General features: G+C 45.0%; 1 protein-coding gene across 3 annotated transcripts in view; it reads left to right on the top strand.

The window, feature by feature from the left end:
• Kat60 (katanin p60) overlaps positions 1 to 12,204 on the top strand; it is a 157,953-nt gene that overhangs the window by 74,038 nt on the left and 71,711 nt on the right. For all 3 annotated transcript variants that reach the window (XM_075697279.1, XM_075697278.1, XM_075697280.1), the window contains exon 5: positions 6,423 to 6,641. In XM_075697279.1, the coding sequence (XP_075553394.1) occupies positions 6,423 to 6,641 (219 nt within the window). The remainder of the gene's footprint in view (positions 1 to 6,422; positions 6,642 to 12,204) is intronic.

Consider the following 12,204-nt stretch of genomic DNA (forward strand, 5'->3'; position numbering starts at 1 on the left):
CAAGGGAAGGGAAGCGTAGCAGGGGGCGGCAGAAAGTTAGGTGGGCGGATGAGATTAAGAAGTTTGCAGGGCCGGCATGGCCACAATTAGTACATGACCGGGGTTGTTGGAGAAGCATGGGAGAGGCCTTTGCCCTGCAGTGGGCGCAACCAGGCTGATGATGATGATGATGATGATGATGTGTCAGGGGGCGGTGCCACAATGGCTCCTGGCGGCTGTCCAGCCCACATGCAATGCGCCGGCAGTGATGCCATCTTGGCATCACCTTGGCGGCTGCAGCTCGCGCTGTTCCACTACCCCAGCAGAAGGGGCCATCAACCTCCGGGCTGGTGGCCTCAAAGGCCTCTTCCAACGTGTCGAGGCCTTCACATCAAGCACAGCTCTTGCAAGAGCACGTGTCCAGCGTCTCGCAAGAGGCAATGGACACAACCACCAATCAGATAGTGCCACCAGCGCCTAAGAAGAGGTGAATTTCTCGCGATTGCTCCAAAAAAGACAAAGCTTGCATCACAGCGCCTGAAAAAGGCCCGTGAGCTAATATTCGTCTCTTAAACGCACAGCACAAGAGCACTTTTATCATAATGGAGACACAAATACTACTATGGCATGTGTGGGGTTCTCACCCCCGTACTCTTGGGACAAAGTAACGACAACACAGTAGTGAAAACAATCACAAGGGCATTTATTGCACCTTTCATAGATCAATGCCTGCTAGCCGAGTTGCTATCCACAAAACATGCCGATAGGCGCTCGACAAATCGCAGAAGTCCGACTCACCGCGACCGGATAGCGAGCGAATATGTTCGCCCCATGCTGGATCCCAACGTCTGGTCATTCACGTGTACAGTCACGTGAATGGTGGCGCGTTTGAAGGAGGCCACGCGAGAGTCTCGCAGAAGCATGGATCAGTGCACGCGCAGAAGGTCCGCGCCACTTGCCGACCCGCAGCCTAAGAGGAAGAGCCTTCTCCTTTACGCGCCCAAGTAACCCCGCCGTGAGGCGACGTTAGCAGTGCAACACTCGCGCCATCTCTCGTACTGCGCTTCAACAATACCGACCGCCGCGGGCCCCAGGCCACGCGGCGAAGCCGGATTACAGGAGACGGGAGCTATGCGGGGAAAACAACACATCAGGGGATGCGTGAGAGTTGCGCATCCCCACAAATGTTAGAGGACTCATTCATAACCTCGATGATATTAGAGAACTCCTACACAAACATAACCCAAAGTTGCTGTCTCTTCAAGAGACACATCTGAAACCTACGAACACAAATTTTCTTCGAAATTGCACCATCTTCTGAAAAGATCATAACGGGGCTAACGCCTCTGGCAGTGTAGCAATCGTAGCTGACAAGTCAGTAGCATGCTGAGACTTCCTTTCAGGCGCCCCTTGAGGCAGTGTCAGTTCGGGCCATTCTTTTTAATAAGCTCGTCACTGTATGTGCTATTTATATATCCCCGAACCATCATCTCAAAAAAACAGTCTTTTATAACATCATTGATCAGCTTCCCATGCCTTTCATACTCATGGGAGATATTAACGTTCATAACATGATGTGGGGAGATTTGCGATGCGACGCAAGAGGTCGACTCATTGAAAACTTTCTTTTAAGCCCCGGTGTGTGCCTCTTCAATAAGAAGGAACCAACTTATTATAATCCTCACCATTATTCATATTCGTCATTAGACCTGTCGATCAGCTCTCCTTCTATCTTTTCTGATTTAGTATGGCGTGTAATTAAAAATCTATTTGGAAGTGATCACTTTCCAGTAACGCTGAACTTGATAACTCAACATGGTTCCCCTCCACATGTCCCACGCTGGAAACTCGCCTTTGCTGACTAGGAAGCTTTTAAGGAATCCACCTACTTGTCACAGGATTTTATAAATTTTGCTATAGATCATGCTGCATCATTCTTTAAAACTTTTATCATTGTCACCACTGAAAAATTCATTCCTCAATTAAGTGGCACTTCATTCAAAAGACGGGTCCTCCGATGGAATGATGATTGTAGAGAGGCACGGAAAAGACAAAATAAAGCTTTGGGCAAACTATGTGAATGTCCTACAGCCTAAAATCTAATGCAATTTAAACAGGTTAAATCCCAAGGAAGAAATGGGTGTCCGAATTCTTGAACATCGCCTAATGCCTCCAGCTAAGCTATTACTGCCCTGAGAGTGGCAGGTGATAGAATGTGACCTATCCTTTGTAGAGGTCACAAAGCGCGCTCCTGAGCTCGAGATCCCTATGCATTTCCGTGAACTTCAATTGAAGTACTCCTGCTCCAAATTCTACACAGATGCGTCAAAGTCACATGCTGGCATATCTTATGCTGCTGTTGGTCCCCTCTTTTTCTAAATCTGATGTATTGAACCCCTTAACAAGTATCTTCACTGCAGAATCCTATCTCTCGAAAACTGCAAGTAGCAGAGAATTCAACTTCCATGTGATATTGCGGGATGCCTGAATGGCCTACGACACTTGACCAAAAAGAAGATGCAGTGGCGAATCCATCCCTCTGTCTTGGCTCGGTATCGCCGTCTGTCAGGCACCACTTTACTTACCGACAGCAGCAAAGGGTGATGATGGTGTATGCAATGTCGCATCTCCCTCAGTTGGGTGGCGGAAGATTTACATTTACAGATTTACATGAAAGCTCACTGGCAAAAATTTACTGTTACGAAGATGTATTTGAATCCAAACAGTCTCGCATGTCTCAATAGGAATATCAATTTTTCGTAAATGAATTGCTTGATTCACGGGAATAAAAACACCTCCACCCTTAGAATCGCTATCTGTTTGATAAGCCACATAATTTGCAGCAAAAACTTCTTTATCACTTATGTCTTTGGACAACCACGACTCCTAACTGAGGAACACAGATAGTTTAGTCATTTCAATGAGGTTTGAGAGCAAGGGGTCAGGGGTCATTTATCTAGTCTTTAATACTTCTGCGATTTACTACCATGAAAGCATGCAGCGCTCGTCCTGTGTTCTGCTTGTCCCTGTGTCAAAATTTTTGCCCTATGTATCCTAGTCTGAACGAAAGATAAGCAAGATTTGTATGATTCACTCTGTCATGTTGTGCGCTTTACACGCCCCTGTATTTCATCATAGATAAGTAGAACCTCGTTAATATGTTATGGCTAAAGATCTGACAAAAAACTTACTAACCAGGAAAACGTACTAACCAAAGTCAGCAAAAAATTTGGCAGGCTCAACTCTAGTTGACTTCTATCTATTGAGTAGCATTACATGAATTGTTTTATCATGATACACCGATGCATGCTAAGCTATTCGGGTCTGTCACTGTCCAAGACTTGCATTATCATTTTTGTTGCTTAAGCAAGCTTACGTTTGCGCTCCTAGAATTTGGCGTAGGAAGTTTTCATGTGCCCACTCTGGAAAAATCGTGGCACGAGACACTGACGTCGATCAAGCTAGTGAGGTCTGAGTTATCCGAGACTTGCTTTTCTTTTCCCCCTATTGTATAATGCTTTAAGATGGCGATGAGAAACTGAAAAGTTATCAAACTGGTGGGCGACACCAAAGTACGATGCCACCAGAGTGATACATGATGCACATTTCATGCTGCCTGCAGAAGAGAATGGTGGTGCATTCACATTATCGCCTATTAAAAGCATGCAGTACGCCTCCATCAACATTACGCCACACATGCTGTGAAACGAATAGGTAAAGTAGTTTATTGCAGTGGGTTGGCAGAGATAGCTGTGAATGGTGGCGTGAGATGACCTGTGAGGAGATTTTCTGGTACCAGGATAGGAAGCCAAGCGCATGGCAGCATTTAAGTAAAGTCAATCGTATTTAAGAACAGATTTATCAAATCCTACATGATGTGCCTTACTGTGTTCCCATTGAAATTTGTTGTTTTTTTTTTCACTTTACAGCTGTGAAAAAAAATCCTCAGAGGTGCTTATTTCCGTGCCCTTTAGTTCCTTTTTTCTTTCCTCAGGACATCTTGCCTATGGTAGTAGGTTGCAAAGTTCTCACTTGTAAGCCACTTTTTTATCAGGGTTGATTTGCCAAGGTAGTGAGCGCGGGCAATTCATATATTGCCTGCTCCCAGAGCCAAACTGCTCATATCAATAAGAAGGCTGTCTCCATCCATGGCTCATGGTCTTAGATGTCTTCAGTTCCAAAGAATATCAAATTGCGAAGCCATCTCCAATTTTCAATGCCTTCCAACTTTTTATCATTATCTGTAGCTCGGCCTCTTTAAGCTCATTAGACTTGTGGCAATCTGCAACACTGCTCCACAGCTTGTGAATGTGTTCAATATTCTTGTCCAACTTTGTCAAGCATGCATTTATTTTCTCCATACCAGGCTCATAGTCAGCATGGAATATTTCATTTGCAATTGACCACCCTTGATTTAGTTTTGGCCAATCAGAACCTGCTACAGAATAGTATTACCAGGGGATCCACTATTATGCTCCACATCTCTGCATAAGAGCAATAGCAATAAGTAAAAGGCAGTTTGTCTCATAAGCACAAAGCGACACCTACGATGAAACGTTGGCTTATTGACCTTAGACAGAGAGCGCAAACTCATGAACAACAAAGGGGACAGAACCAGTGAGGCGTACAGAACCAGATTGTAACCAACCTGTATGAACAGCCAAAACGTGAGCAGTGCTGCCATTGTCATGTCAGTTCCACATTCTAAGGGAAAAGTGGCGAAATGCTGCTCTTGTAGCCTGTGGTGGTGCTCTGTGAAGCTTCATTGACTTCTACAGAGCATCGCTCAATTTCAGTGGCACTGCACTAGCCATCATTAAAGCCATCACTGATCACCACCATGAGCAAGCTGCACAACATCTTTGAAACCAGAAAAGATGACTCCTTGATGCGACAGCACAATATGTTATGAGCGCACCCCTGCAAGGCGTAGTTGACAAGAACAGGCAAAACATGAGCAGTGTGTCACATCCAAAAACAATGTAACATTGTTGAGTGCAAGTGCCCGACATACTAGGCTGGCTGCAGCACGTTTGTTAATATTAATACAACTGAAACAACACCCCCTGCCGGGTCGTTAGGTTGTCATAAATATAACACAGTGCTGCCCTTGTCGTGCTGGTTCACCATCCCCTTGGCTTTCTTAGTGAACTCTTGGCATTCGGCTTAGAGAGCAATAAGAAGTGCTTGTCGTAGCGCACTCAAATTTCTTAGTGCACCTCAGCCCACACAAAGCATACCTCTCTTGCTAGCGGTTTGTTTAGGATGTTGATATCTCATCTATCTAGACGTAGGTCACTATCACACTCACTTTTGTGAAGTATCCGTGCCTTCACACATCTTTAACAGTGAAATAAAACTCGTTTGATGTGCAGCACTTGTCCTGTCTATTTCATTGCTTTCATTGTGTGCCCATTTTTTTCTGTTGTGCACCAACAATATGATGCAACCATATTCCACTAATTTCACGACAAGCAATGACACTGAATGCCAGAATAATGGCCTCCATTATTGCCGAAGCTGTTAAAGTGCTTTGCAATAGAGTGTAATAGAAGAACTGTGCTTGTGCAACGTGATGCAGCACACTCAGGGTCTGTCATTCAGTAAGCATTGTGTTGAAACTAGTTTACCCCAGTGCAGGGTTGCACTGGCTAGCTTCCCTTCCTCCTGTACTTATCAACTACACTTGAGTGTACAAGGATAAATGCAGGCTGCGTCTAGTGTCCTGCTATGCAATTTGTGTCGTCCACTACTGTGCAGAGCTTGCTGCTCATTGGTGTTTAGAACTTCGCAGCAGCAACCAAACAACAGGTTTCTCTGTCCCCATTGCAAACTTTCTTCGTGCATTGTTGTTGTAGCAGATCAGGTGTACTTCCTTGCTAACCTTCTTCATTCATACTTATACCACAGTATGCGCACAAAATGACCAATAACAGCTGCTGTTAGTAAAAATATTCAGTGAAACTGCAAAGTGATAAATGTGGCTTTGTGTTTTTTTTTTTCAAATGTTGTTTCTTGGTGTTCTGCCTCTCTATATTCAGTACAGGCCCAGCCAGTGTATGCATTTCCCGCTTTCTTCCTCATGGGAGACTCTTCCACACATCTGGCCCACTTTTGTTATTCCCATTCCTCTTTAAACAGAGAACTGTCTTAACATACAATGTTTTAAAGGGCTTTATTGTAAGCTGTAAAGGGGGCTTAAGTGGTCATTATACTCCACTAAAAGTAGCCAAAGGTGAAATGGACATTGACCACATATGTAAATAATAAGACGTATTGGCACCTCCTGTATGGGTGTCGAAATGTCTTGTCATTATTTATGTTTGTAGTCTGTGCTTATTTTATCTTCGACTATCATTAATCCTCAGATCAGTTTTCATCAAACACTTGACTCCACTGGAAACCTCTCAAGTGATGTATTTACATTAATTCTGTGTGCCCAGGACCCCGAGCAGCAGCAACAGCAGGAGAAGAAGTTTGACTGTGCAGGTTACGACCATGAGCTGGTGGAGCTGCTGGAGCGGGACATTCTGCAGCGGAACCCGAACGTGCGCTGGGATGACATTGCTGATCTGCACGAGGCCAAGAAGCTGCTCGAGGAGGCTGTTGTACTGCCCATGTGGATGCCTGACTTCTTCAAGGGCATCCGCCGCCCCTGGAAGGTGATGATCTACCATGGCATTCTTAGAAAGCACATGCATGCGAATATTCCAATAGGTTCTTTAAATGGAGCATTCAGATGGAAGAGGCAGGTATTACTTGCACAAGATAGCACATTACTTGCACAAGATGATTTCAGGTAGCTTTTTATGAAGATTTCCCATTTACCTTTTGATTTATTCGCTTTAGGACACATGGTGCAAGTGTGAACTTGAAGTCAGACAGTAGTCAAGTCATGTCTGCTTAGCAAAAATTCAAACACTAGCACCAACTTCAGGATCTCCGGACGCCCGATAATTTGGACACCTTCGCGGCACCACCACGTACCCCTTAGAGTCGATGTATAAGAACGTCTGAAATTTCAGGTGCAAAAAACCTTCGCCTTCTGATCTTCCAGATTTATTCCGCCGCCATTTTCGTTATCTCGCCGCCTCAAACCGGCACTCTCGCCCGCAGATCCGCTGGCAGCCGTAGCTATCACCACGGCAACACTAGGCCTAGCGACTACCGTTCGCTGCCATGATTCTTGCTGTTTGGTGCCGTGTTTTTTATTGAAACAATTTACCACTGTTAGCAATGATGTCGACCTTGCCTTTGTAATCCTCACCAATTGCTTCGAAGCCCGGAAAGCACAACACGTTGCATAATACCGGTTACTGAAAGTCAGCTTCGCCTCAATACAGCACTATTACGCAGTGACACATACGCGAAGTATTGCAGTGAAGCATACCAAAAGTTAGAAGAGGTAATTGTCATGGGACCTGGTATGTTTTCCCTTAATTATACATTCGTGCACCCGCCATCTCCTGTCACAGTACGAGAATTAATTCGCCTATTAAGTGTACTGGCAGGCCTTTAGAGCTATTTCGGATGTGCCTGTGGCGATTTGAACCCTTGTGTGTGGGGGGGGGGCAGTAAAAGGCATGCATTAATTTTTTCAGACGTTTTCGTGGCCCCTAAGGATTGCGAAAAATCGGATGTTGACTGTACATTGATACCAGGGAACACTCTAGCAGTTTGGGATGATATTAATCCAACACATCTTTAACAGATGTTAGGGGACAGATATCTCAAAAATGGTGCGAGCCTTATTATTTCTGCTTATTCATACATGACTATTGCATGGCTTCAATTTTGCAATTTCAATATGCCCTAAAGTGAACTAGTAAAAAATTGTTCAGTGAATTACCTTAATTAGCTACCTAGGCATCATGATTTCTCATGCAGGTAATTTCTACCAACCTCTTCCAGAAATCCACTGTGAGCTCTATGTTCAGTTGATGCTTTTTTTATCTTTTCAAATTAGAAAAACACATGGTGTCATTAATTTTTTGTAGTTCTCGCAACAATCTATCGTAGCCAAATATCACATATTCTTACCACCACCACCACACACACACCAGGGTGTCTACCAACCGGGAAAACCGGGAATTCTCAGGAATTTTGAGTAGTCTGGAAAAACTCAGGGAAAACTCAGGGAATTTGTGCCTCTATTAGGGAAAACTAGCTTTAATATTATTGAATGGGTCGAAATTCGTGGTAATGCTGGCTTGAGTAACAGACAGGAATCGTAATGAATCGTCTTTGACGCCCTGTCATTGGCTGGAGGAGTTGGCAGTGTGCTGTCAACGACCGACTTTCCGGATTCCCGATAATTTTGATGGCTACGCAGCACCACCACATACCCCTTAGAGTCAATGTATCAGAACGTCTGAAATTTCGGACGCAAGAACGCTTTGCCGTCCGATTTTCCTGACGTTTTGTCGTGACCGCCGTTGCAAAACGGCATTTATCAAAGCCACCACTACTGCCATTTGGTAACCTCGCCGCCTCAAACTGGCGCTCTCGCACGCACATCCGCTGGCAGCCATAGCTACCACTACGACAACGCTAGGCCTAGCTGCTTCGGCGTTAGCTATGAAGCTTCTTGCCGTTGGGTACTGTGTTTTTTATTGAAAGAATTCGCTACTGTCAGCAATGGCACGGACTCCGCCGTTCTGGTCCTCGCGATTGGCTTAGAAGCTTGGAAAGCATGATGCGTTGCATAATGCCGGTTCCTGAAAGTCAGCTTCGCCTTAATACAAAATTGTTACGCGGTGAAGCATACGCGATGTATTGCGGTGAAGCATAACAAGCGTGGAAAAGGGGCTATTGCCACGGGACACAGTATATATTCCTTAATTATACGCGCATGCACCCGGTATTTCCTGTCGCAGTACGAGCACCGATATGCCTAATACGTGTACCGACTGGCCTTCACAGCGTTTTCGAATGTGCCTGTGGCGGTTTGAGCCCTTAAGGGCAGTAAATGACAACCATTTATTTTTTCCAACTGGCCGATCTTTCGGATGTTTTCGCGGACCTATAGGGAGTTCAAAAAATCTGATGTGAACTGTGAAACTGACCAAGAAGATGCTTCAAATGGTCTGCAGGACGAACGAGTATCGGAAGGAAGACAAGAACAGAAAGGACCTATGCATTGAGGAATGAACGGGAAAGGAAGCGTGCTGCCACCGTTTTGAAGGAGCTTGAGCTCAAAAAACAAAGGGTCGGCTGATGCCGAGATGCAGGTGTCCCTGATCTAAACCAATATAAACTCTTTAAAGCAGTGAAACACAAGACTGAGGTGTCGTGGGCAGGCTGAGAGTATGTCAAAATATATGAGGTTGACTTACAAGCTGTTGAGAGAGAATCCCAATTGTGACAAAGTTCGGGCTTCATACCACTGAGCTTGCTATCAGTTGATAGAAATAGCTCATATTTGAAAATATTTGCTTCTATATGTATCTCCTTTTTATTCGTATTTGAGAATGTCCAACTCGATTTGAATTTTTTAAGAAGTTTTATTTGCTGTGCATTTTACTAACCCTTCCCTTTATTCTCTTTTTGAATAACGTAAACACTACTCCTTAGTATTCAAATTGGATTAAGTCGTTCTTTTTTAAATTTTTTTTTTCATATGCTTACTATAGAGTGACAGCATCTGGCAATAATGGTTTCAGCCCGTCTTGACATAAAACATAGTTCTGCATCAATCAGGGAATTTTGCGAAGGCACTCAGGGAAAACCTGGAAAACTCAGGGAATTTGGAAATGTCAACTTGGTAGACACCCTGCATACAACATATTCTTATATAATGGCCAGACCCATGTGAGGGTCTAAATGCCACTGAATAAGAAGGTATTTAAAACATTGTCCATTCATGGGACACAGCCCACTTTTTTACTATGCAGTATCGGCACCTCGGTACGCTCGAGTTTATGAGGCATGGCGTATACAGGGTGGCCAGAGAAACTGGCCACCCTGTATGCGCAATGCCTCATAACCTCGAGCGTACCGGAATCTTGGAAGAACGCTAACATAATCCTAATCCTTAAGAAAGGGGACGCCAAAGACTTGAAAAATTATAGACCGATCAGCTTACTGTCCGTTGCCTACAAAGTATTTACTAAGGTAATCGCAAATAGAATCAAGAACACCTTAGACTTCTGTCAACCAAAGGACCAGGCAGGATTCCGTAAAGGCTACTCAACAATAGACCATATTCACACTATCAATCAAGTGATAGAGAAATGTGCAGAATATAACCAACCCTTATATATAGCTTTCATTGATTACGAGAAAGCGTTTGATTCAGTCGAAACCTCAGCAGTCATGGAGGCACTACGGAATCGGTGTAGATGAGCCATATGTAAAAATACTGGAAGATATCTATAGCGGCTCCACAGCCACCGTAGTCCTCCACAAAGAAAGCAACAAAATCCCAATAAAGAAAGGCATCAGACAGGGAGATACGATCTCTCCAATGCTATTCACATCATGTTTACAGGAGGTATTCAGAGACCTGGAGTGGGAAGAATTGGGGATAAAAGTTGATGGAGGAGGAGGAGGAGGAGAAACATTTATTAAAAAGAAAGGACAAGCAGGTGTCTTTCTGCTTGTGCGGGAGGCGCCCTTAGTCCAGGGCTCCTGCGGCTCTTGCTGTCTCCCGGGCCCGCCGCACCAGTTGCTGCTGGTTACGAGGGTCCGAACTAGTCAGCACGGCCTCCCACTGCTCGGGTGTGGGGTTTGGTATTTGCGGGGCCGCCTTCACGTTGGGGCACGCCCATGTGGTGTGATATAGGGAGGCGTAATCATTACAAAGGGGACATTTGTATGAATATAGTGTAGGGTGTATTGCGTGTAGTCTGCTTAGATGGGGGTATGTGTTGGTTTGTAGTTGTCGCCATGTTACGGCGTCTTCACGTGAGAGGGTCTTGTGTGGAGGCGGGTATTGTCGTCTGTTCAATCTGTGGTGTTGTAGTATGAGAATACCTTAGCAACTTGCGATTTGCTGATGATATTGCCTTGCTTAGTAACTCAGGAGATCAATTGCAATGCATGCTCACTGACCTGGAGAGGCAAAGCAGAAGGGTGGGTCTGAAAATTAATCTGCAGAAAACTAAAGTAATGTTTAACAGTCTCGGAAGAGAACAGCAGTTTACGATAGGTAGCGAGGCACTGGAAGTGGTAAGGGAATACATCTACTTAGGGCAGGTAGTGACCACGGATCCGGATCATGAGACTGAAATAACCAGAAGAATAAGAATGGGCTGGGGTGCGTTTGGCAGGCATTCTCAAATTATGAACAGCAGGTTGCCGCTATCCCTCAAAAGGAAAGTGTATAACAGCTGTGTTTTACCAGTACTCACATATGGGGCAGAAACCTGGAGGCTTACGAAAAGGGTTCTGCTGAAATTGAGGACGACGCAACGAGCTATGGAAAGAAGAATGATGGGTGTAACGTTAAGGGATAAGAAAAGAGCAGATTGGGTGAGACAACAAACGCGGGTAAACGACATCTTAGTTGAAATCAAGAAAAAGAAATGGGCATGGGCCGGACATGTAATGAGGAGGGAAGATAACCGATGGTCATTAAGGGTTACGGACTGGATTCTAAGGGAAGGGAAGCGTAGCAGGGGGCGGCAGAAAGTTAGGTGGGCGGATGACATTAAGACGTTTGCAGGGACAACATGGCCACAATTAGTACATGACCGGGGTAGTTGGAGAAGTATAGGAGAGGCCTTTGCCCTGCAGTGGGCGTAACTAGGCTGATGATGATGATGATGATCGGCACAACATAGCGACATAAGGCACGGCTCATCAGGTTGTTTAGCCTGTTCCTTGGTTCTGCTGTTTAAGGTAGTCTGTTAAGAAGGAAGCGCGCTGCAACACTTTCTGTGGGCAATTGCTGCACCCTGAAGTTCCTGTGTTGTACACATGCAGGGAGCTCTCGTCACTCCTTCGCTCCCTAAAATGTGTATGGGCACACTATTCACTGCAACATTCCATTCACATTTCATGTGTAGCTTCTTCATCTCACAGACTTACTCCAGGGCTCCTTTGAGCAGCACGCTTCCAATGAACGGCAACTGGCTGCTGCAGCTCTGCAGTTGCATGCGAGCAACAACAAATGAGGTAGACATTTAATTTAAGACTAAGCAGGGGATCGCACACAGCAGCAAACACCTGCATTTTTTAAAGGGCACTGAACCACTTTTTGATGATGATATTGGCGGCGAGGAG

The sequence above is a fragment of the Dermacentor variabilis genome, chromosome 6, assembly GCF_050947875.1.
Source record: "Dermacentor variabilis isolate Ectoservices chromosome 6, ASM5094787v1, whole genome shotgun sequence".
In the NCBI taxonomy this organism is placed as follows: domain Eukaryota; kingdom Metazoa; phylum Arthropoda; class Arachnida; order Ixodida; family Ixodidae; genus Dermacentor; species Dermacentor variabilis.